Source organism: Varroa jacobsoni, unplaced genomic scaffold (genome assembly GCF_002532875.2).
Source record: "Varroa jacobsoni isolate VJ856 unplaced genomic scaffold, vjacob_1.0 scaffold_764, whole genome shotgun sequence".
Taxonomy (NCBI): Eukaryota; Metazoa; Arthropoda; class Arachnida; order Mesostigmata; family Varroidae; genus Varroa; species Varroa jacobsoni.
The window spans coordinates 33,404-60,014 of record NW_019213666.1 but is presented as its reverse complement, the minus strand read 5'-3'; the positions used below and the strand labels follow the sequence as shown (position 1 = coordinate 60,014).

Sequence of the window (26,611 nt, the reverse complement as noted above, 5' to 3'; positions counted from 1 at the left end):
GGAGTTTTTCCAAGTTCGAAATTTCCGACGTAGGATTCTTCGGATCGACGTCTTCTGGTGTTTCCAGAAGTTCAACTACCACCGAACACTAGACGGCGATGTGTCTCCGCCACTTTAGTTCTAAGACGGAACTTACATCTGTGTACTAGAGTTTTGTGGTGGTCCGCAACTTGCTACATCTCGACTGCTAAAAGCCCAAGTAACGATATCCGAGTGAATTGTCTCAGATTCCAAAAAAAGAAAATACGAGTAGGCCTCCGTTGCGAGACATAGTGTCGCGAAGTGTCGCATTATGATGAAGTGGTGTATCCTTAAATTAATACGGCATGTTTTATACCGAACGTGCTATTACTACAGATTAATTCTAGGAGGATTCCTTCGTATTATAACATCGAATCTTCGTGACCAGTACTCCTAACTTCCTAAATGTACTTCAGCTTGAACTGCCAGTTCACCAGGTTAACATATCAGTTAGTTGGCATATATTTTCAACGTTTCATCAACCCTCCGGATCTTTCGTATGTCGTTCGACAGCTCTAATCGAAAACGTTTCTATTTGTTTAAAAGCCAGTTGAGAACAAACTTTCAATTGACCTTACCCCCGATGAACACACTATACGGAATTGAGAGTTGATCAATTTTTACTTTCAATAGAAAAAATGAACATATACGGAATATTTTGTTTGAATTTGAATATTGTTGCTTCTATTTCGCCATAGATAAAAAAAAATCGAAGACCTTATAAAGTAGAGCGTCGTATTAACTTTGCAAGGTGAAAGTGCCTTGCTTATGATTAAGTTGATGCTGCCAACTACATATTCGTATATGTCTGATTCTACCTCTTCGCATTGCTGTTTCTGTGATAACGCAGAGGATAACGTGTTCGTTTACCAAACTTCTGACCTGATAAGCTCAAACACAGATGTAGGCATACTGAGTTTCTTACTATGACCAAGTCGTCTGAAGAAACGCGAGAAACTTGGTTCACGCATTGCTGCTTTAGACGACTAACGTTTCCCAGCACATGGGTTTGGAACCTAGACCACGACACGTGGCCCGAATTTTAATAGACGAACAAGTTACCATTGGGTCATCAAAACAGGCTTGCCACCTCATGGTCAGAAAAGCCGAGATATGGATAGACGATGTAGAGACGTTTACTCGTTCAATATTTAGTTCAACCTGCTGATGAAAATAACATTACGTATCGTAACTAAGAGTACGTAACGCATGGGCAAGGACAGTAGCGAATTGTGATTGAGAAATTCATTCGCGTAACTAGTTAGAAAGAGATAGAACAAACATGAACGGTGTTATTTTTCATGTTTATGTGTGATTTTTTCTATATAACTAAATGCCCTGTAGGGACCAAGTCACAAGTCAGAGCTGAGACTCGGATTTAGCATATAACCTTTTGCTTTCTCAGAATTGTTTGGAAATAATCGAACGACCAAATGCAACGCCTACACCAGTAGAAAACAGTCAACGCATCTCTTCTGATTTCCATCGCTGTCTTTGAACTGCTCAGAGTCAACAGAAAAAACAGAACATTAGAGCAGTATTACTAGTTTGAAGTTCAAATGAAAAAAATATGTCAACTATATCTAAATGTCAGGAAAAATATCAACATAGAACACTAACAAATACAATATTACTGCGCCAATAGCGACTAGAAACAGAAAATAATGTCGCTTAGGAGTGAAGAACACTTAGGCTTATTAAAAAAAAACTAGAATAAGATTCCGTATGAACGTGGTTATTAGTTATCTACTCAGTCAGTTATTCAAGAGAGTTTAATTCCTTGGTTTTAACGTCGTGACCTCCCAGATACTCTGTTCTTGATTTTATGCTTGGTTTTACAGAGAATTTTTGTTACGGCATTATGGCTATGGATGGCAAAGAGTAAAAAACAGCAAATAACTATCTTTCAAGCTAAATATAAGACATTTTTTTTAAGTAAGCACAAATGGTTTCTTCTTTTTTTTTTTGAAAGAAAAAACGTGGGAACGGCAGTTTAGATGTGACAGGAATATCTGTCTTTACGATAGGAAGTCAAGGACTTCATGTAGTGTTGTGGATTTTGTATTCAATTGGTAACTAAGGATACTACAGAGTTAATAATTGTATTTACGAGAATCGAGTCGTTTGCATTGATAGAATAATCAATTGGGGGCGGGAAACACTGACAATTCCCAGTATACGAAAAGTACATAGAAGCTGTGTGTGTGACCATCGAAGAATACGGGTCGCGCTGCGGCTGACACCACGTCCTCGTTATCGTATAACTAGCAAAATATAATCGCCACCGAATGCCACCAGGTGCTTATCCTAAGTTTGCCCGCTATTACATTTCCTAAATAGAAATTGTAGATGCAGAAGCGGGCCTTTTCAATTTTCAGCCAATTCGCCACTATTTACATTGGGCGCCATGTGAATTATATAAAGTTGTTCGTTTACATTGAAAGTTTCGCCTTCAGCTACTATTTTCTATTGTGTGTAAGAGCCTTAAGTTTACTTGAACCAAAAATAGATTTCGACAAATCTTGCTGTACATTTTTCGTTTTCAACACGTACCCTACTTTGGCCTACTACGAAAACGTCAACTACGCCAAGCTATCGATAAATATTAACATTATCAATATAAGCAAAACACAAGGACGGGTTTCAAACGGTGTTTACTTCGTGAAAAACTTTATAACGTGATTCTAACGAGGTAGGCATCTTTTCTCCTTCACAGGGTCTTTCGCTGTATAGCGCATTTACGGTGGCAAATAACATACACGTTACACAATGCTCGATGTGCAATCGATTAACTCCTGCTTAAAAAACGGCCAGGACAGAGTGTGGTATGCCTCATTCGTGTCATTAAATAAGTGAATCACACGTATATTCTACCGTCTGAAGGACTGAACGTCCGCAGAAGAAAAATGGTTTATCAGATCGTCCTCTCACGTCCGTCATAAGCACTCCAATGGATCGTCAGCGGTATTGGTTTTTTGCCCAACTTAGCCTTGTTGGCTGCTCGTCTTGACACATTATCGTTTTTCTCACGAGTTTCTGTGCCATCACCAGTTTCAAAAACGGCTTCCATAACTATTAGCGCAAACGGACCGCGTTGAAATAGCGAGCGGCGAAACAAACATTCAGTTACTGTGGTCAGGCCCGATGGCGATATCTATTCTGTGCGCAGGCGCCCCATCCCCCGTCATGTTCTGCCGACCAGAAAAACTCGCGCAATTTGAGTCCTTCATTGTTGCGTTACTTCGAAGTTTTCCACAGGGACGTTCATCAACATCCGGCCCACACGCCTTCCTCCGGCCACATATTAACGTCTTAGAAATTTCTACGCTAACGTAGGCTTCGTTCAGACCCGCTGCTCAAAATGAACACGGTGTTCAGCTATTGTATAGCAAGCAATTACTATTTGCGTAGTATCCATGCCTGTATTTGTTTAAACTAAACTGTATTATCTTTATAGTATCTTTGTTGCTCTTCGTAGAAGCTCACAGGGAAATATCCAGAAAAGAAGCATCCATTTCATCGATTAGCGGGAACGCAAGTCATAAAAAATCGCGCGGATACGGAGCATTTATCAAGGACGTCCCGCAGGTGACATACCACCCGGACGCACCGTCGACTGGCTTCTATTCAAGTTGTTTTCAGCTTCGCTAACGAATGTCTTCTTGTTTACTCAGCTAACTGTTACCAATTGGAGCCACTGATTATGCAGGATCGAGCTGGTAGAGGAAGATAAATATTATACATTGCGTGATTTGATTTTTCAATGTTCAGACAGGCACTAGACAGACTTAATCAGATTGAGTTAAGCAGAAATACAGATGCTTGTTAACTGGCATGTTACATGAGCTGTAGGGGTTGGCTGGATCGGTGGCCGTTGCTGTCGTTAAAAAAGAGCATCAAGGGTCCCTGTCTCGAGTCCGGCTAACGGCGCAACTATACAATTTGTGTAAATGAAGAAAGGGGCTTTAAATACTTATCACGCATTCGCTGCCCATAAGCACACGCTGTTCATTTTGGTTTAGGATCACACTCACATGTCTAAGCCTAAGAATACTACGTGAAACCTAAGAATATTACGTGCTTAGAAATTAAAGCACATATTTTTATGTCGTTTATGTAAAGCGTTATATATTTAGTCATAGCTGGTTGTCACCATAGTCAGGTATACATACAACGAACATTTTACAGCCTAAAATTTTTAGTTCGTTATCAAGGCGCTCTTCTCCGCGTAGTATCCACGTTGTTGTTGACGTGAAGCCGTTCTAAGCTGTATTCGAAATCAAAGAAGCACAAACACAATGTCATAACAGACGTTTGAATAAAAATTTCCATTCTCCAAAGTTCCGCTCGTGACAACCGTCTACATGTTGCAGCCTTTGCATTATTACTACAATCACGTTAAAAAAAAATCAATACGAGAAGCACGTCCGACGTGATTTATTCACATTTGCTTCCATTTCAATACATTTACTTCGAAATTAGTATATGGCAGTCGTAGAATACTTAGCAGCCTCACGCACGCACACATGGTAGTTGGCTTCACTTCATCGTAGACTGAAACGGTAGAATGAAACGGCTAATCACTTCCTGTAGAATTTGAAGTTGATCTGAAACCTCAATTAGGCACTCGGAGAGGTGAGCAGGGCAAAATGCTTAAAATTAACTCTCTCCTTCGATGAAGCTTCACGATGTCCGCAACCTGTGAACACGAAGCAATTATTACATGTCAACGTAAGTTGGGACTACGATGCGCAGTCAGTCTGCCTTCAGAAGAACCGAAGTGAAATTTAATTATCGGAAAACAATAATATGTGAGATGTAATTAAATATATCTGATCTATTAGATACCCAAAAACTGTTTCGCACATTCAGCTGACCAAGTAATTTTCTATCTATCCTCTATTTTCATACTGTGCAGTGTAGTTCGAGTGTATCTTAGGGCAAACTGATTCGATACAGACTCGAAGCAAAGGAAATTGTGATCGACGGTAGATGATAAATCTTTGCCCTATAGTGCCACCTACGCATCATCTATTTTGAGGCTCGCTTTAACCACGTGAACAAACAATACGGATGCTTGTCTTTTGACGCGGGGGCAAAAATGTAGAAAAGCCAAGTACTCAAATGTGGTACATTGTACGTCATGATTGTTTTCGCTTCGCGCTAATTCCAGCAGTTCCTACTACATATTTAGATTCAATCGGTACTCCGTTTGACCCGCTTGCCTTAATATCTCAGAATGTTATAGCACACCTAATATAGCTCGTAACGTGCTGTATAGCCTCCGTCGAACCGAATATCATCGACAGGGAATCGACAGGGAGCGCAACATCAGACAACAAAAGTGATAAACGTTAATTTAATGTCTCTGACTCTAAGAATCAGAGGCATCAACCTAACGCTTATCGTTTTCAACGCCATCATCGTCAGTAGCGAGCATCGCGCAGCGTCCAAGAGTCAGCCTACGCAACTACGTTTACTGTCTGAAACATCAACTGGCGGTCGCGAACGGCTCGTTCGCCTGTAGTTTATAGCATAAAACTTACTCAAACGTCCAGTATCCCACAGCCTGCTGAATAGCCTGATATATATATATAGGCCTGATCTAACAACTTATGCTACTGTAACTACGCCTTGACTGAAACAGAGCCATAGTGTTGCAGCTTGAACGAATTAAAATTGAATTCATGTGATATAAGCGCATATTTGTCTATCAGAATCGTACGTCATTGCTGACAATCATCGCTCATAACTTCAGGAAATAATCTGTCAGGGACAATCATCCCACGGGCGACAGAGACGCCAAATAATACACAGTTAATAGAGCTCCCTCTCGGTTACGCCAGCTGCTGACGCTTTTCTTACAAAATTCTGCATATATATATATACATACACACAGGACGATATCAACAACCAGGTATAACAATGCAACCATAAGTGTCGTTAGCAGGTTTTTGCGTGTTGTTCGGCGTTCAATTGGCAGGAAGTGTAAAGCTCGGGACATTAGCAGACGTTCAAATGGGCAAGCAAAGATGGGGGCATAAGTAGTACGGACCGACTGTGGGAAATGCCTTCGGACCATTCTGATACAACATAACGTTATATGGTATGAAGGGCAGTACTAGCAGGAGATCCGATGTCTGACCATAAAATCGACACGGCGAGCAGTCAATGAAGTTTTGATAGCTTTGTGTATCGTGTTTGTTGTTGCCCACGGAATCTAGCCAAGTATGTGTCTATTGCCGTGTGTCGGGCAAAGATGCCCACGTCTTGTATTGCACATTGCGGAATTCGATAACCTTGAATATGTATGTGTATTCTTGAGTATGTATGAAGTTAATAAGAACATTCAGTTCAAGCTGCACTCAGCCATTCAATCGTTAATAAGTTCTAATTATTACTAAAATTTAGTGTGATTTTAGTAATGATTTACTAAAATTAACTTAATACTACAGTACAACAAATGGTTCCCTATCGCTTGCGAAGCTATCTCCGATTACTAAGATTGTGTCTTCTATTCTAAGTAATCTTAATAAAAAAATATTAATTCTACTACTAATTAGTATTATGGTACTGGCGTTTGTCGTCCGCGCCCATTTACTTATTTACATCGACAATGGTGCACAAAGGTGTCGTTCTTCGACAGCCTAAGAAATCCATCACAAACCACAAACAAATCAATTGATTAATTATCTTATAATTAATTATAAATATATATATTTAAATATCGCATCGTTGGATACAGCCATTAGAATGACAAGATGACAGATTACTTTCTTTACACTGACAACATTCCGTCACAGACGATCAACTTAAGCAATCTAAGACAAATTACCGACCTCTTTTTGTGATTTCATTCCTGTGGTCGGTATCCCGTTGACGCATAGGAGAAGGTCACCTGCATAGAGCCGATTATCCATCTCGCCCTTCATAAGTTTAGGATGAACGCTGAAAGCCGCCGATGTAATGATTTAGGAAAACAATTCATATGTCATTATGTAAAATTATTGCAGGAAACTTAAGGAAATAAGTATATAGGATCATGGTAAGGAAATATTGCCTGTTAATTCCGTACAAATGTCGATTTGAACTGTACCCCTCAGAGGTACAATACGTATCGTTACACTACCCGTGCTGAAGCTATATATATTGAGACATTTTTTCGTTTTAGCGAAACCCTAGGCGTACTACAATTGCAGTGTTTCTCACACTGTAGCCGTAGCTGATGTTTTCCGCTCGGAACACACATTGCAGTAATCGTAATAATGTTGCGTTACAAAAGCGCTAAAAACAAACGTATCGTTTACACTAATCCGTTCTCGTAAATGGTTGGTTCAGTTCGATAGCAGCGCTTCGCCCCAACCGCGATTTGTTACCTCCATTCGTCGCGTCATTTTATTATTATTACTACTGTTTCCTGTAGTGTCTGTGTAGAACTTCTACTAAACTTCTTTACATTTATAAGCATTTGTATAAACATGAACAAGCTAAATAGCCTCCAAAATTTGTACTGATCTTCTTAATACTCTCTGTCATAACTCTATTCACACAGTCATAGGAGTGCAGAAATATTACATAACACTATTATATCCCATTTGTAAGTACAAACGTAGCTTACAGCATAATCGATTACCGATTTGACCGTTTCCGTATTGATAGAACTTGTGATAGAAAACTGTGTGATTAAAGAAAGGTCATGTCGTCATTTTAGCGAAGTCGGCGACAAATGTATGTAAGGAAAGGAAAACAAATTCTACAGATGAATCGGATCCCGATAATTCCGAAGATAAACGCAAATGCAACAAATGCTGATTTAAACATTATGATTCAGTCAGTTAAGACTCTTAGGTGTGGGAACGAAAAACAGGCCTCGGTCGGCCACAGACAGCCAGCCCTCCGTTATAGGAGTAGATTTGTCATGCCTATGCCCGGTCTGCATAATGCATTTGCCCTCAACCTCCGAAAAAAAAAAAAGAAGCCCTCCGTTGAACTCAAAAAAGCGCCACCTTGCGGTAAGTTGTTACTGTGACAGGAAAGCCTGCACAGGATGGAAATAGTCACCACATTACGGAACTGCAGTGCGTGAGACTTAATATTTTTTTGCTTTTATATGGATTTGATGCAGATAGCAACGGTAGAACAATCAAATAAACTCAGTTTGGGTCCCTGGCCTGAATATCTGATTGAAGGGATTTTCAATTTCGCGCGCTCATGGAAACAAAAAAATGAACGAATACGATTTGGAACTGAAGCTACTGCTACGGCGGTGGCAGCAGCAGCAGCAGCAGCAGCAGCTTTACACCGAAAATGCAGTGTGGTTAACGACGTCGGCTGAGTGTCACTTGTTTTCGAACGTTTTCGACAACCGTCTACATATAAAAGTTCTTCTATCGTTTAACAACTCTTCAGATACGTGACCTCAAGACTAGCAAGTGTCATTTTTATCGATACTAGGGATAGCGGCTCGGATTCTTTCTAATCAGTACCGACGACAGACGCTGCTTCTATTACTGCTGTTGTTGTTAACCTGTTAAACTATCCGAAAGGCGTTGAGCACAAAAGCGGCTGACTACTGGCAATGGACTTGAGAGTAACTGGACCCGCTCATAGATACTGAAAAAGAGAGCATTCGTATTAATCAGCGTACATTGAATACAATATGACATAGATGGGTACTATTGGTAAGAAAGTCGCCGCTGGAAATGTCACGCTCTCGACAAGAGGTTTCAGTCTTACAATACAGGACGGCAAGACTTCTTTTCGAACATTGTTTTGTTCACCTGTGTGCATTTAGTTATATGTACGTGCGTTACCCATAGAAAAACTTCTTTCGAGGATTCAACTGTCACAATGACATCCTGTCAAGGATAGAACGATCCTTGTTGCCAGTTCCGCCACGATAGCAAAATTACACTTCATTATTAAACAGATATTACATAGAGTTTGAAAGTCACATTGGCGCTTACTACGTTTTTTACGAAAATATTTTATATAGAAACGAAGCGAATGAGCAGGTTTGATGAGGCAGAAACAACGTATTGTATCTTTAGCTTTCACAAGAAAAACAACCATGAAACACGTTAAGTATGCTTGGCTGTCAGTAAGGCATGCAAATGGGAAGACAAACAAACAAATGAAACTGATCGTTTCATACAGCTTCTTCTCGTCTTATATTGATGAGTATTAGTAATGGTAAGCAAAGGTACATGGTTTGACGCCGAAAGAAATACTGAATCGCGGAAAAATTCGCTCCCAACAACGACTAGTGGCTATTAACTTCAAGTTGTAGATTGAATTGTAAGCAAGCAGGCCTGTTTGGCCTGGGGGATCGCAGAAGACAACGTAAAACTCTTCGCATCCGTCGTAGTTCAGGTTTTCAAAATTAGTTTTTCCAGTTTAATTCAACAGCCTTAAAATCATGGCGAAGCGACAGATAGGGTGACTGGACAGACAGCATGAAGAAAGCGGCACATAACGTAGGAGCTCAAGTTGCTTGATGATCGCTCAGTCCTTGGTCGGTTTGCTTAAATCTGGTGATACGCCACTCAGAAGAATGTCTACTGATTTCCGCTACAGAAACTATTCCCGGATTTCATAGTCGAGGCCTATCTCGCCTCATCTCCAGGAATCACAACCACAGGCCAACAGATACAGATGTATGAAATCTTTGGTGACATGCGTTGCCTATATAGCAATTGGCTATTACAGTTTGTTAAATAGTTCCGGTTGCATAGTTTTTACTACTCGTTCTAGCCATTTGCATCTAGCTATTATATTCAGAACTTCGCTATTGGAAAAGAATCCACGGTATCCATTTCTTTTGTACGACCGGGGCGTTGCTCACACAGTGTTTACACGCTCCGTAGTAACATCTCGAAGTTTAAAGGTGACATCTATTTTATCGCAAGTCGGTAAAAATTATAAGCAATACAGAATGTTACTGGATGTTGTGAAGGTATTTGGTTGTTAGCTATCTATAAGTCTGTTAGGCTGATTGATTTCAAATCATTATTTCCCATAGTAGCAGTGATTGATATTCTTATTAGTTATGTTTTATTCCAGTCGTATTTTTAAATTCCAGTAAAATTTTTTAAGAGGGAAAAAAATATTTCGTCTTTTATTAGACGCAGTCGATAAGCCAATGCAGTACATTTTAGTGTGGCTATTTTGCTGTCAATGTGGATTACGTATTGTTTTGAAATATAGGGGTGTGGTAGGGGGGAGAAACGGTTGGGAAAATCTTATTTGTGGGGATCTCGTCGCAATTGGACTAGAAAGTCGTGAAGTTGTCTATACCAGCTAGTTGAAACATATCTACCATTGCGTTTAAGATGATTATGAAAGCAGAGCAGGAAACTGCCACAGAAGATTCTTTTGTAATAGCGATCACGATCAGGTGCCGCAATAGTGGTCACCGAAGCAGGGGATGTGTTAGTTTTTGGTTAAGCGTTAGATAGGCCGTGTAATCTCTGCAACCCTAAAAAGCAAAGCAATTCTTCTCGGTTTCACTGGATTCTTCCGGCGCGCTTCGGTAAAATCATTCAACCTATGGACATGCTGTATATATGTAGGTACAAACTTGCGACTAACAGAAAGGGACGAAGGATCCCGTGTTTGTTTACATAGTGCCTTGATATGCGTTGTTGTCAGCATCCAGCAGAGATATATGTATATTTCTCATATACTTTTCCAACTGAAATCTGCATTCTGCCGAGACAAATTTTCCTTGTCGTGATCCGTCAGTTGGTGCTGATAGTAAACTAGAACTGATTATATATCGGATTTGGCGCCTCTCACAATGATCATCCATTACCACTAATGGCAAAGGTTCGCTCAACAAATTATAGGCAGGAAATAAGACCTTAGGCATTTTTTTTGGCCCGTCCATTTAGAGCAACAATAAGCATTGTTAGTAATTAGAACAATTCCGTTAATCGTCGATAACATGAGAAGGCCAAATTCAATAACCGTCGAAACGGTGTTACAACCGTTAGAAACAAGCAATAAACGATTAACATAAATGTAGGAATAATATAGGACAAATAGACAGGGATCATTATGAAATCGTTATGCAGATGCCACCATAACGCCAGTGCAAGAGCGCTTGCCAAAAAAAACTGGTTTCATCATGAAGTCACTCATTTTAGACTTTGTATCAAGTGAAACTTTGTGTTAAGGCATTCTTGAAGGTGAGCGGCTGTTCGCTTTGCCACCCTGCAGGATTTGTCAAGTCTAGAGCGGCCATCGGTTTTAAACGCGGCAAATGTTGACGCCATTTATAATACAAGTAGATTTATCATGAATAGACCTGACATTCTAATATTCCTAGTGAAAAAAAAAATAAGGTATGGGACGATTAACTAATCATTAGTTCAGAGCTGAAGTTAGGAGAGTTTGTCATTCCTGATCTTTTTTCTGGGCTTTTTTTCTGGGCTTTTCTTTATAGTATCGTAGATATAGTCAAGAGACAAATTTCAGGATCCTGAAATTTAGAAGACGTATTCCGAGATTAATCTCATATTTGTTTCTATGTCATATTAGCTGGGTTGGTTTTGGCACATATTTCGCTTAGTGCGTCGAGACCGTGTCCATGCATCTGACTACTTGTATGCTCATTACAAATGGATCTTCATTTTAGGAAATGCGTATTATTATTCATGCTTGTGAGCCGATTTATACCCGAATTTTTCCAGTCCTGATTAGACAACTGAATGCTCGCCCTTACCTCTGTGTGGCCAGCACACATTGGTCATGGCCTAATCAAAAATTGACAGCGTTATAGGAATCTATGCAGTCTTATACGAGGTGTACAGCAGTCTACGAACTCAAATGATCACTTCATTACAAAATTGCTATGATCACAATAAGATGAAAAGTACTGACCGGTGAAATATGTGTGCCGAGTATGTTCCGCCATCGGCAGCACTGATAAAGGTTTTTAGGGAGAAGCCCGCTCTTAAACGACACTTGTCCCTAAAACACATGAGGCGTAAATCTTTCGCGTCGTTTCTATCCATCTTAAGAACGTGGGCGATCTATAATAGAGACAAATAATGTGATATGAGATCCGTTTATATGCATATTATCGTATATAATCACTTATAGGATAACAAGAACGTCCTGTTTTTAAGTATCTGCTTCGAGCATTGAAATAAGGGACGACATCCTTTGACGTGCAAGTCATGAATATATAGGTGCCGTATTTAGGCTATATCGTTCCTGCTCGCCACACTACTGGCCTTATATAATATTCTGCATGTACATAGTGTTGTGAACCTATTGCCTCAGGTTTGCTTATTGTTTCATCTTTAAAATTAATTGTTGAAACAACGCTCTATTTTAGTCGTTATCATAACAAACTGATGTCTAATATAAACGGAAAATACTCGGGTAGTAATTCTATACAAATATTACTATTTTGAGGTTTGAACGCTTCAAATGATTATTATGAAATATGGTGTCCCACTTTTCCTTCCCTTATTATTGATCAAATGCAACGAAATATGATGTTTACAATATAAGCGCTGTATTTACTCCCGTTATAAATGAAACGCTACTTTAGGTTGGTAATTAGTAAATGAAACGCTACTTATAGGTTGGTAATTAGTAAATGAAACGCTACTTTAGGTTGGTAATTAGTAAATGAAACGCTACTTATAGGTTGGTAATTAGTAAATGAAACGCTACTTTAGGTTGGTAATTAGTAAATGAAACGCTACTTATAGGTTGGTAATTAGTAAATGAAACGCTACTTATAGGTTGGTAATTAGTAAATGAAACTCTGCTTAAAGGTTGGTAATTAGTACTAAGTGAAAATTTGGATGTCTACTAGTAGATAGTTTTATAGGATATGCTGGAACGGAGCTTCATATCCGTGTAATAAAATGCTCATTTGTCTATGATCACCTGCGACCATTAATGAAAACGTATGGTCACAGACCACTCTTCCAATATAGCGATCATACAATGCCTTTTTACCGTTACTGCTAACTTTATGCTGGAACAAGTGTATCCATGTCGCGCAAAATTTGGAAGCCTTTCAGACCAGTCCGTCCGATGGGGCATAGTCTGAATGAACAGTTTTGCTGGACATCGTTATGGTATTTAAGTCTGCTTATCTCTACATATATGCAGCCCTGCGAACTATATGAAATACGCTTCTGACGTTTATACGTACATGGATGAGCCGAGAAGCAAACAGAAAACGGCCTCCATATTAGCAACAGTGAGACACCGTTATTCTGCATGTTCATTATTATGCATAATATTATCAGTATTCTAATGTGAGGTACAGGTTATGGATTCGTCTGTAGACTACTTCAGGCTGCAGGGAAGTGTGACATGCGCCCAAATACTATACGTAAATACCGCTAATCCCAAAAAGAAGAAACTTCCAAGTTCATTTTAAAAACTAATCGAGTCTCGGATGGCCACAATTTTGAAACTGAGAAGCACCAACGTAATGGAATTTATAACGCCTGAACAATTTATCATATTCAAATTCACAATTATACAAAAGATACGATCCTTTTACCATCAATGATTCACCGTATTTGCAGAAGACGCTATGCACATGGCTGCGATGAGACTCGTCGCTTTGTAACCATACGTTAGGCGAGCAAGTTGTAAGCCATCGATTATCTATTATAGTTATCGACTCCCTAACAGCCTTTACGGGTACTATATCTTATAGAATCAGTACATTAGGGGCCCCGAATCGGACATACTTCCGCGTCTTCTCCCATGTGGGGTCGATGTCGACCCCACAGTTAGCAATTACTGAACTGCATCGATACCCAATTTCTCATGCTAAGTTGTTTTTTGATCGTATACAAAGAATTGTGTATTGGCTCCGTTGCAAATCAAGCAGTTTGATGCTGAAAACATCGAGAACATCGTCATTGGCACTATTTGACAAGCAGCTTACATTTGTAAATCGGCCGCACCTCAGAGCGAGATGAGCAATACGAGCGCCATACAGAACTACATTGCGCGATACGGATCAATACGGACAGACGACAATAGGTACTGTGATACATTTACTTTCAACATGATCCGTTTGATGATTCGTCAGGGATGTCGTCATTTTTTCATTACATTACATGATCTATCTAATGCCGCGATATTGCGAATTCATGATAGAAAGTATTGACTTACTAGCAATAGTATAAATATATATATAGAAGTAAATTAGAATGAGTATTTACCAACACAACACACGCGTACAGAGATACAAATTGGCAAAAAATTATATATATATTTTTTATATGTTTTGAACTTCATAAACAATGCAGAATTTACTGTTAGAAATCTTATCATGGAATAGATTTATTCAGATGTGTTTGGTGTACCGCGCGCGATTATCAGCATAAAACAGATACATTGGAAGCCACGTCGCGGCCCCGGGTTAAAAATGGTGCTCCTGTGCGATCTTGGCATTCACTATAAAACAATGATTATATTGGTAGCCATTGCAATTACTATCGTATCTGTTTAGGTCTATTAGTTCTACCAGTATGATTCTAATAAGTGATTATCACTACTCTATTGGATTATCAGCGCAGAGAAATCAGCTCAACATAGGTTTATTCGCATGGCGACATAAGCTATATAATAGCTATAAAAAGGCAAAAAAGCGCCTGTAAAAAGTTGTGGCCTCTATTAATCCAACGAGCGAAGTTTGGGAAAGTTTGGCCTAAATGTACATTTTGTACATAAATCATACACAGTCACAATAGTTTAGGTGCTTATTTAGGGAGCTCTGCGAAAGCAGTCATCCGTATCTTTATACTGATTATATGTATAAGCGACGGAAAAAAACAATCGTTATTATAACAACAAAGTCGCTGCGAGACACGTTGCTGTGCGAAACTATATTCTATAGTAAAAGTAATATATCACTACTACATTTTTATTTCGATTTCGACATGACCGCACATTCTGCGAGATCATTAATCACGACGCAGCCTGTCTCAGAAGGATGTTAATGAAGGTAGAAATATCCACCCGTTGTACGACATGAAGGATGGGGGACCACTTGCATCGAAAGCAAAAAAACTTACTATTTGCTATAGATTAGTATAGACTACAGTATCAAAATACGACTTTTTTTTTCTATTTCTTTCACTAGCTGAGTGGATCAGACCGACGATATGACTAAAACCATGAATGTTAATTTAATCAATACTAAATTTAATACGTAATTCGCATATACTGAACATTTTGCCCTCTTTCAAACCAGGTGCTTCCATCGGACGTAGAGTTTATTATATGATTTGTAAAGGTGATTTGTAGCGCGCTGCGAACTCCCTTAATGAAGAGACAGGCTTCAGCCTTATAACACAGTGTTGTTGGTAACGAGGGCACGTTCATAAACACATATAACAAACATAAAAGTAAGACACATACGATCAATGGATATGCTAATAAAGTACCTTCTGGCGGTACAAAATTGCTAGCATACACACACCAATAATTCTATCAACACGGTAAGAATATTGCATCATCTAGACATCCGAAGGTTATCGTTGTTAGATCACAGTTCGCAGTGGAAGACAGGTACCCCACATTTTACTTGGGGTTTGGTTGAAAAAACTGGAAACTGGCCAGACGCCCTTACTTAACGTCTCTAGTCCATACATTTAATGGACGAATTTGTGGAAATTCGTCGAAATAAGCAATTGTAGGTTGTTAACGAACTACCTCCAAAGAGGTATATAACTAATTAGCACCAACAGACAGCTAAAAATAGCGTTCGACATTTCCTAATAATATGCTCAAAAATCATGTGATTCCTACCATGTGATTCCTTTGCAAAAACTCCCTATTGAGCTGTTTTATTAGCATTGAACGCACGCATTTGACATGTTTTCATTCATTTATAGAGCAGGTGAATATCCGTTATTACCAAAAAATATCTAAATGTTGCAAATAAGCACCGGGTAATCTATTGACGATAATAACAATAACCTGCACGAAAATATCACATGGATAAGTTGTAATTCTATCGAGGAGCGTAACCAAGAGAGATGGGTTATACTGGCTTCTTTTTCCCGGTATTTGGCCTCTGGCAACGGAGCATCTGATTACCGTTGGCCTTTGAAAACAAAAATCTCATTTGACCTATTATAGCTTAATCGACGGGGATGGATGTTCCGAATATTAACCCATTTCTTAAGGAAATCCTAAATTCACTGTATTCATTCTTAAATTCACTTTTGAAGCTAGACAAGATATCCAAAAGTAAAACCTATGACTTTAACTAACTCGCATTTAATATAGGCTGTACCCATTAGTGATTTATAATAAAAAGCATGATCCAATGGGATTCGAGATTACGACAACCACAGTAGTCGATTCAGTTTGGTGCTCTTCTATCACGGATAGAATATTCAACATACTTTTCGGTATTATTCAGTGACACAATTCCGAGCCAACAGCTTAAACGCTCGCAATTGAACAGCATATGATAGTAGGTATTAACTAGGGACCAGTAGCATTGTACTAGCTCCTCACTAAAATAAGCCGATAGATAACTTGCCGACTGTTTATCATAGGGATGTTAGGGCTATACATGCCCTTCACGCTTTCATATCCTACAAAAAAATAGCAGTATACCCATGCTCTTCCACGCTCATGTACCTTTTCCATTGCTGGTTGCAGCGCTTCATTAATCAAGCACTTGTTTCTACAAGTTTCCTATTAATCCGAAAAAGAAACTTCTTACTCTACTCTATTGCTAGGAACGCTCTGGCAAGTTGAAGTATAAAATCAAATATACCATAGTCATAAATTTACAATCTTGAAAAAACTGGGATCTCCTTTATAGGGCTTCCAATTTCGAGCAATATTGCGGGCAAGAAACAAAGCACCGAAAAACAGTTGGTATTAATTGTCGACCTTAAAGACGCATCGACTTTTCTCCGGATATAGAGTCAGTCATTGATTCACATGCGTCACATTAGTAATGACTACAAATCACGTTCTACACGACTACAAATCATTTAGCTAAGGAAGTTAAGTGTGAAGTTAAGCTAAGTGTGAAGAAAGCATACATCTCTGTGAAGCTGGGCCAGCCGGAAAGGATTATGGGCGTAAACAGCCAGTGAAACGTAGGAAGAAGAATGGATAATTTCACGAATCCTTGGGTTGTCCTTAGGAACTACCTGAAATAAATTGGCACAGTTGTATTCAGCTGATCCTTGACCGTATGAACATTTAAATTTTCTTTAACAATTAACTGGTCATTTTTCATGACGGGTTTCGTGGCCTAGAAGATCGGTGCAAGAAATACGCGTACGGGCTTCGATGACAAGAACTGAATCTATTCATAATAAAAGTCAACTGATAAATCATACTTTCTATATTTTTGAATATTTAGCTTCTTAACCTTGTCAAATTGCTTGTAATTGATACATTGGCCCACCAAACAGATATAGGTTCGTTTCATCTTTCATATGGGATTATCGTCAAAATCATTTGCGAGGCGTATTTATTTATTGACTACTTATCAGCGCCAGCTTTGCCGTGTTTTTTACCCGCCATATCGTCTCTTCTAATTCAAATTAAAACTCTGTCGACCCTCAATCATTTCCTATACCATAAAATACTATGAATATAATTGGCCGAGTGACAGAATTACTATATGATTATCATGGCCATCACGATCACGTCGTGTCATGCCTTTTTTCGTCTATAACGTTTATACCTTCATATTTATTACGATCATAAGCTTCGTGCATACAGACTTGCGATGCTGCGTTGTATTTCATGGCATCGAGTCCCGTATTTTCAGTCGTCGGTGCTAGGGATGGCCTTTAGGGGTAATGTTTAGAAAATAGGCAGTATCTGTCTGGGCTCAGCCAGCTAAATAGCTCAGCAACAACGAAGACCAAAGGAACGAAAACGAACAAGATATTGACGCAATTGCGTTTATCAGCTACTATCAATGACCATGTCCCTTTTATATTTACGACCATCAGTAATAATCGCCGCTGCTGATCGCGTCTACGACAAAAAAAGCGCTTTATTTCGCAAATTCTTTCATATCTCGTGGGTATCTAGCGTTTGACGATTTATGACTCCCCCTCTAGCCAAAAACCAAGCCAAATGATAAACAGCGGGCTAAGCATTGGTATGTATGTCTTTTAGACAGAGTAGACTCTTATTCCATATGCATAGGTTTTGAGATGAACAGTTTAGACTGTGTGATAGTTTTAGGCGTTCTTTGTTGGGTATGATTATTTGGCCGCACCAGGCAGGTCGAGTCACGTACACATACGAAATTATCAACCAGGCAAACAACCCAAGGCTGCTACCTAACTATCGCTTGCACACACATGCATACACGTGTGGGTATATGCGCATCTACTCTGTATGAATCTAGTACGCCCAGTTAGAAGGCTATTCACACCGAAATCGGTTATTGGTTTTTCTTGGGGGTTGGTTTGTTAAAAGTAAACTACCAGATGGGCGCTGCCCAGAATGAGAAATGAACCCATTTGCTTCTATTACACTGCGGCTGATTTTCACAAATGACAAGTAAGTTTTAACTAACTTATGTGGATCAGTCAACCGGTCTGAGAAACTGAGCTGATGTATTGTTGCTAATTGCGTTTCGGAATCAAGTGACTTGGTCTAGTTTCGAACTTCCTGCGGTAGTTCATTCGGAGACAGGTGAACAAAACTATCTATCACGTTCAGCAATACCATGGTCCCTATATTCAATAGTTAATTCTAAATTTTGTCTTCGAATCCATAACGAATTTGCACTCTTAACCTTCTTTAATCATTAAAGCTTTCTTTCGTACAACATTCATAGGGCACAGACGGGTCTTTGCAAGTGTTTAGCGCACAGAAATTGACCGGACTGCACTTACCTTGTCTCTACTGTAATAGCGTGTATGCGACAGACGTACAAAAGAAATCTAGAGGTCGCTGATCGTTCAGTCCTAAAAGCATACTAGTGAACCGGTGATGGCCATCACCCTTCAGGAAACAACCGAGTCCTGCACATTGCTGTCGGGTTGTTTTCGTCTAAGTAAATTCTAGAACCGAGGGACTGGCGAAGAGTGCAGTTAACCCAAATATATAATAAAACCCAAAGAAATAATCATCGTAATTAGCCCAAAATATACGCTGACATATTGATAACATGAATGTAGTCGGCGCGGAAATTTTCGCTTTAGGTTTTCATTCGCTTTTCAGAGTTATTTACGAATAGAGAATCGATCTTACGTGCCTACCATTCGATCGTTAACCTTTGCTATCATGTCCCCGTAGAAAAGGCCGGCGCGCGAAGCTACAGAATCGGGCTTAACTCGGTAAACGAAGCCGACGCTCCCGTCAACACCCGATAGGAGTCGGTACGAAAAGCCAAACTTCTGAGGACATACACCACTGCGCGGCATGGTTAATTCCAGTATTTCAAGGGATGGGTTATATTGTCTAGTGTATTTGAGATCACTCCTGTAATCAGCAATGAAAAATTGCTTACTACACAGATAGAACGTAGAGATACAAGAGTGCTATAATGCGATGCACGATCATTATGGAGAAAATTGTGAAGTCTGTAATTGATTATTCAGAATTTAGCCAGTAATGAGACTAGAGGTTCAGGGGAGGTTGCTCTACCGCGACACGGTTCGTAGGATAAACGAAAATGTGCGCCCCACATATCGTAAGTGGCCAGTTAGTACTGTTAGGCACGGACAAGGTTCGTATCTCAAGCAGCTCACGATTACCAAATGGTAACCGGAATAATACCGTATGATATAGATCAGAAGATAGTACTTCTTATGCAACGAATACACACAGATCGTTAGGCGACAACAGATCCCTTAGATATCGGCTCCGCGAAGCCCACATCATCGACGCCATACTAGTCTTGCCATGAACACCCACCTGGGTATTTGCAACGCACCCACAATATGATAAGAGTCGCGTGATGGGGTAATGGCACAACGGGCAATTATTTGAGCTGTCGTTTTTTGCCTTTAAGAACAGTTTAGTTCGAATTTAGCGGAATCGATTGTCAGGTAAGGAAGACAGCCACAAATTTTGATACGAATGAAGCTCTTGCTGTAAGTTTTTAGGTCCATAGTAGGACATTTTTCTGCGAAGCGTATTATACCGATGTTTCATTTGGAATAACCGAGCTCTCCGTGTGGACCGTAGCACGTAGTAAATATGTAATTAAATTAGCGTCCTCATCAAACAAGCGGAAGCTATAATGCTATTTCCTTAATGAGGCTGTGTTTCTAGTTTTACGTCCGATACCGCGTTAGGCATTCCATCAGACGGCTAGCTCCCAGCACGAAGCTTAGCACAGCAGCTTAAGACACGTGTGGTGTCTAAGCCCTGGCTTGAACCTAGATCACAACATGTTTTTAAGATTAGCACGTTACCCAGTAAGCTACCACGGGGACGAATTTATGGTTTCGAATTTGATTTGATACAATGGTCGTTCTTGACTGATTGTTAAGCTTGTTGTAAAATCGAAATAGGAACCAAACTATCTGTCTGACCTCCATCTATAGATTTGACGGTGTATAGAGATATTCGACAGTTTAATCCTCCTCTAGCTGCGTGTCGAACAATCGTAGAACTATGTAGTTAAGGCTTATGATTAGAAAAGCAGACTGGTGCATGATACCTGAACTTACAGCATCTGAAGAACTGAATTTATCTAATATGAGTGTAGCACATAAAAACATAGTACTGTAGTATTGTCTTAGACAATTGCGTCTACTTAAGTTTTTTCATTCTGCCCTCTCAGACTACTGTTTTCGTTGTGTCCATCGGATTGGTTAACGGACGGAATTAATATTACGGATAGATTTTCGAGAGAGCGTAATTGAATGTTTGGACCTAAGACTTCCGATATTTTCAGAAAATACACAACGCTAACTTGATCGTCAACCACTCTGGTAGAAGAAGAGTTTAGAACCGTGAATTTCCAAAAAATTAGAAACATTTATGAATGAGCTGTCTATATATGATCTTGCAAGGATTTATCTCAGATAATGTTCACTCTCTGCGAATAAACAGTTTATTTATGCGTCACTGAAAACAAGCTCCTACAATCAACATTAACTAGATGATCTATATTACTTTTCTCTATACAGATATGATGGTTGACAATAATGAGGACAGAAATAACGATTTCAGTGGCAAGCACCATCCATATTTCTTCAATCTTTTTTCAATGCTTTCACCAAGGAGAGGTTGCTTCCGCTTGAAAGTCCTGAGCTGCCTACTGAAGCTCTGTCACCCATACATTCGTCCTACGTTCCTCAAACTTCATGCGGTCATGCCGCGAAAAGTCGATAGCACCGTCGACTTCTTTCCGAACTTCACGTATCTGTTCGCAGTTTAGGCACCGCCTCTGTCATGAAATACTCGTCGCCATGTATTTACAAATTCACAAATCTAGAATCGTGTTGCTTTATACTTAGTCAGTAGTCCGCTCGATTCTGACCGACTAATGGCGAACGTTTTAAATCTTCCTCATTTATTCAGCTGAGTCTAACCAGAAAAAGAGACTTGAAACGCGAGCGCACTGTTCGGATTACAACTAATAGAGTTATTAGCAACACGTAGAATAATGAAATAACTGAGCCCGATCACGAAAATTATTTCCCGGTTCAAGCAGCGTCTCGTACACCGTCACAGTGGTGAACATTATGATGAAGGGAAATCTCAGTTGAAGCTAGGGTGTGTACAGTCACCTCTTTGATGCCGTCCAGCCGTGTCAAAATCGACACCATTGCAGAAATCAACTCGGTCCTCCAGTTCAGTTCAAGATGCTCATAACGGTCCATAACCATTTTTCGTCTGCGCTGTCTCAGGAGACTAAATGAATAACAGCCGACATTGAGAACAGCCCCGTCCGTTATTGGGCGCAGCTTCTAGGAAGCCCAGGCCGCCCAACAGTACAATAATCAAATGCAAGAACGTTAGAAATACTTATTTCTAAAGGAATTTCACGAAGCTGCCATAGATTCTTCAGTGAGGTCACGGTAAACTATTGTCAGGATGGTCCTTCAACATTCGTTCCTTGATGGTGTATTTTTTTTATGCTTTCCATGGTGATTAACTAAGAACGAGCTTGTTGACTGCTCATTGGATTACCTTACCTGGTCATAAAGAAGGCTATGAGGATATTTGTATGGCTCGACGCTATTACAGCATAAATCTTACTCGAATCAAGCATTTAAGGCCAAGCAAAAGCACAGAAGCCCAAAGTAAGAAAGAGCATCCAAATGAGCCGTGAACAGTGTTCTTCTATATGCAGTATCATTTTAAGCACTGATTTAGAACAGTCCTTTAATGGTCAGCTAGTTACTCAAGGAGATGTTGGAAAGCGGGTAAATCAGCCGTTGCACTGTACTCAGGTTAGAGGGACCAATACTAATCTCTAACCTGCCTGCAGTGAAACGGAAACAGGTAAAAACGCATTTCCTAGCAAGACGATTCTTTCCTTTAGCGGATATGTGCGTTCTTCATTATTAATGAACACATTCTCATCAGACAAGTGCCTAGCATGGGCACCATCTCTGAGATCACTATGAAGACTATTAGTCTATTGTAAATACGCTCACCAACTTACTCACTTAGAGTATTTCTTTGAGGATAGTCGGGACAATTCAGAGACATTCGGTGGCTGCGTGGGCTTCCTGTAAGCGAGACGAAATAATAAGACATACTTCTCACAATTATTTTAATTATTCTATAGGATATTAAAAAATATGGCGGAATTTTCCACAGGGCACTCGTTTGTTGGTGCTTCACGTTGCACCGGTTGAATTTAAACTAAAATTCCACTGGCATTAAAGTACGTTGATTTTAAGGACAATTCTTGCGATTCCGAGCGGCTGACCGACCCGAGAACGTTGACAGAACTAACAATTCAGGACAAGCCGTTTCATAAAGTTCTATAGCGTTCGAGCTACAAATTATACTTTAGAGAACTTATTAGATTCTGAATATTGTTTATACTCTTCTTCGTTTTGCGACTACTGACAGAAAATGAATAGATGATCGAGAATGAGAAAACTATTCCCTGGAGTTTGGTGACGGGTCGATTGTGTCGGTTATCGTGTCCACTGTTTGTTCTGTACTATCGTCTTTGGGCCCTTGACCTCGAAGTTCGGACCGGCTCACGTATTCGCTTTTGTCCGTAACCTGGTCGAAGTGCTCCTTTTCATTGAACCTCAAAAGTGTGTACTCAGGTGTGGGCTCCGCTGACGGTGGATCTGGGAGCCCTGTTGAATATCTCGCGATTGCCCGCGCAAAGCCCCTCGATACGTATGTCATCAATGGACGATGCGGCTTCAAGACGTCCTCACACTGTGCTGATTTCAATCAAATACACATAGAAAACGAGACAAAAATTGTGTCGACTAATCAACTTGCTTTCGCAGTACATCGATGTGGAACAACGTAACGTAGTCAAAACATATCGAATGCAGATTTGCTCACCAAGAGTGACCACGAACTTCTTCTGTTGGTTCGGCTGTTTTTGCTTAGCTTCGAGTGGAGACATATTGTGAATTTGAATGATCTCCTTTGGCATCTCGCACAGTGTTTCATATTTGTCAGCTTTCGACAAACTGTCAAAATCAAGTCCTGTAACGCAGTTACATGTATTTCGAGTAGGCTTATTTCTCATTGCTTATTATTTGCGTCTTAGAAAAGTATTTGCAGCTAAGGCGTCGACTGGGTCCAATGAGGAATTGAGTGAAATGAATGCCTGCTCTAGTATCTACAAAGTAATATCGATAGACAAGTGTCCTGGAATAAGGAGAAGAGAGTTATTCAAACTATTCGATAGCAGTGATCCAATTGTCTTAGATAAAATACAGATCAATCAGACAAACACACAACCAGCAAAAAAGGCGTGTTGTCTGATCTCGCTGTAACAGCTACTGCCAAGCCTCTTCGTTGGATCCTTGATCATCAGCGCGTTGATGAACTCCTGACACGTTGAGTCCACATCGGAACATCGCTGGCTACTCCATTCGGGGTCAGTTTCACAAATGCGCCGCTTTAGTTCAGCGTCGTCGCCGTGAAATGGAAGTCTGCCCGTTGTGATCTTGAACACAACGCATCCTTGATGGGATTCGACAGAAACGCAGTGACCGTTATTTTTCCGTATGACAAAATTAATGTTCGTCCTCTAAAAGTTCTCAGAGGGTGTTTGAGGCATTATTGAACCGTAATTGCTGAAAATTTGGGTTTTCTGAGGAGTGGGCGAAAGGTTCACGTATATCAATAATGTTATCATGAATTTTATCATATGAGACTCGACAATCACGACCGATGTGCACGACTACCCAGGCCGAGACAGGAAATGACACAAAAAAAATAAGCAACATTCAACTAACCGAGCGCCCACCAGTCCAGTGCTCGGCCATACCCTTGTTTCTGAATTGCCTCCGGAGCTCTATATGCTAGCGTACCAGCCTTCTCGCGATCTCGGAACTCCCTCGCTGTACGAGCGAAGAAACATTCAAGAGCTCGATCCCGTACGTAATGCGATAAGCATACCTACAGACGATAAAGCCTCTGCGTCATTACTATTATTAGCGTTCGTCACAGCTACTAAAATCTTTCCGAGCGGTCTGGCGCTAAGCATTATTTCAGACGTTTTGGTTTCTGCGCAGGTTGCCGCCCGATCTTAAACACAGACCACATCATGTACCCTTAAGGAGTTAACTTTATCACTGTACTAACTACAAGGACTGCCCTAGAAACGGTTCTGCTTTCTCATTCCGACTGTTAAAAATATTGACTAGATCAGAAAAGTGTTACATGCCTATCCATAATCCGAAAATAATAACCTTTGACGTGTCAAAATCTATCAATTTCACCAAGCCTTTCATGGTGACGAGTACATTGGCAGACTTAACGTCCCTGTGAACAAATCCTGAAATAAACATGGCGTTCGCGTTACGGATGATAAAAAATTTTCACCACTCGTGTATGTTATACGTTTACATAGATACGTTTTAGATAGATATTTTTTACGGGAGATCGCTATAGATCAAATGCTATTTTATGTTGTTGGCCAAACATCAAATCAGTAATGAACTTTGTGAGCCTATTTTTAATTAATACTATAACTATATATAATAATGATTAACACACAATGTAAACAAACATTTAGTTTACATTAGTAACGCACAATCGATGTATGACACAATGTGTTACACAGTTAAAATCAGATCACGTTTCCTGTGGGTTAAGAAGAAAAGGCTCATGAACGACAAACCGTGTTAATGTCCGCGTTCTTTTAATTACATTCGTGTGATATAATAACACATTCGATAACTATAACTATACAAAACATAGCTGAGTCAAGAGCAGTCAGAATAATTATCCCATATAATCATGGTCACACAAATCTGATTTTGCTTATCCAGCATAATCGATCGCTAATCGCTCTTATAGATCCAGGTCTCCAGCTTTTCTTCCCTCGGTATCTTTTACAACAAAAAGAGTGAATTTCCGCACTGTGTCAACGCGGCTACGATGACGCACTGCGATGCGGCTGGTTTAAATGAAGCGCTGCTGTGTTCGTCTCCGGCAGCAGACTCCGTAAAATGGTCAGCCAACCAGTCAGTACGGCGACCAACGTCACTGTAACCGCAATATCACTGAAAGCAACAGAATGCGCTGCAAGCCGTCCTCAGAAAAAGCGCCGTAGGAATAATGCAGCGTGATACTGTAGGTCTGCCATTTTCCCCTACCTCCACTTCGCCAAGGGTGTAGACAAATGAAATTGTAATAACAGTATATAGAGCAAAAATAAAGAAAGATCTCATCGGCACTGCACTGACAACCAGGGTAGAACTGATCGCCATCCATCAGATCTAGCGGGAGAAGGTAACAGGAAAAATACCGTGTACCGGTGCCGAGACGCAATCTAGCCAGGCTAAGCACGGCAACGGTAGCCGTCGTAACACATTTCCATATGTCATAGGCTGAAAGGAAAACAGACTGGGGAAAACACGCTAATGATACGATAAAACAATTAACATTGTTTTATCGTATAATTCAGTAAAATCGAAAGTAAATTTCTGCCAGAACGATGTAGCGACGCGTCAGCCACCCATGTCGCTAGAGCAAATCACAATGGTGATGCTGCTGCTGGTGGTGATGTAGATGCTGATGATGGCGCTGAACATTGCATGGCAGTGGCACTGGTAAGTCAGATTTCATTAGCTAAAATTTTTTCGTCAAAACCGTTTCCTGGGCGCGAACTGCGTTTTCTTGCATGGGACCGAACGGAAAAAAGAACAAAATAGCCTCGCAGTTGATTGAACGTGTGCTCGCGACTAAACCTTATGACCAGTCTGTACGATACGACCTCGAAGGTACCCCGACAATATTCTGACCGAATACCGCCGAGCTACCGCTACTGGAGTAATGAGGGAGGCCAAAGGAAGTGAATAGTGATACAAAGAACTTCACTGCTTGGCTTATCGGTATCTATTGATCGATAGCTAAATAATAGAAGATTGCTTATTGACCGCACGGCGGCACGAAACTTACGACTTCCAAGAACAGATCTTCACTCGTTCCTGTT

The 26,611-nt window shown here is 40.1% G+C and overlaps 1 protein-coding gene across 9 annotated transcripts in view; it reads right to left on the bottom strand.

The window, feature by feature from the left end:
* Positions 1-4,121: 4,121 nt before the first annotated feature.
* Positions 4,122-26,611, bottom strand: part of LOC111263430 (uncharacterized) — a 28,375-nt gene continuing 5,885 nt past the window's right edge. For 2 of the 9 annotated variants that reach the window (XM_086969604.1, XM_086969607.1), the window contains 11 exons: positions 24,864-24,949; positions 24,408-24,570; positions 23,908-24,132; positions 23,503-23,649; positions 23,087-23,375; positions 22,635-22,700; positions 19,266-19,488; positions 17,076-17,186; positions 11,905-12,056; positions 6,861-6,969; positions 4,435-4,720 (listed from right to left, as the gene is read on the bottom strand). In XM_086969604.1, coding sequence (XP_086825730.1) covers positions 4,637-4,720; positions 6,861-6,969; positions 11,905-12,056; positions 17,076-17,186; positions 19,266-19,488; positions 22,635-22,700; positions 23,087-23,375; positions 23,503-23,649; positions 23,908-24,132; positions 24,408-24,570; positions 24,864-24,949 — 1,655 coding nt within the window. In that variant the 3' untranslated portion in view covers positions 4,435-4,636. Of the gene's footprint in view, positions 4,289-4,434; positions 4,721-6,860; positions 6,970-11,904; positions 12,057-15,174; positions 15,355-17,075; positions 17,187-19,265; positions 19,489-22,634; positions 22,701-23,086; positions 23,376-23,502; positions 23,650-23,907; positions 24,133-24,407; positions 24,571-24,863; positions 24,950-26,611 lie in introns of those variants that run through there. The other 7 variants (XR_015312297.1, XM_086969605.1, XR_015312299.1 and 4 more) reach the window with 7 other exon arrangements.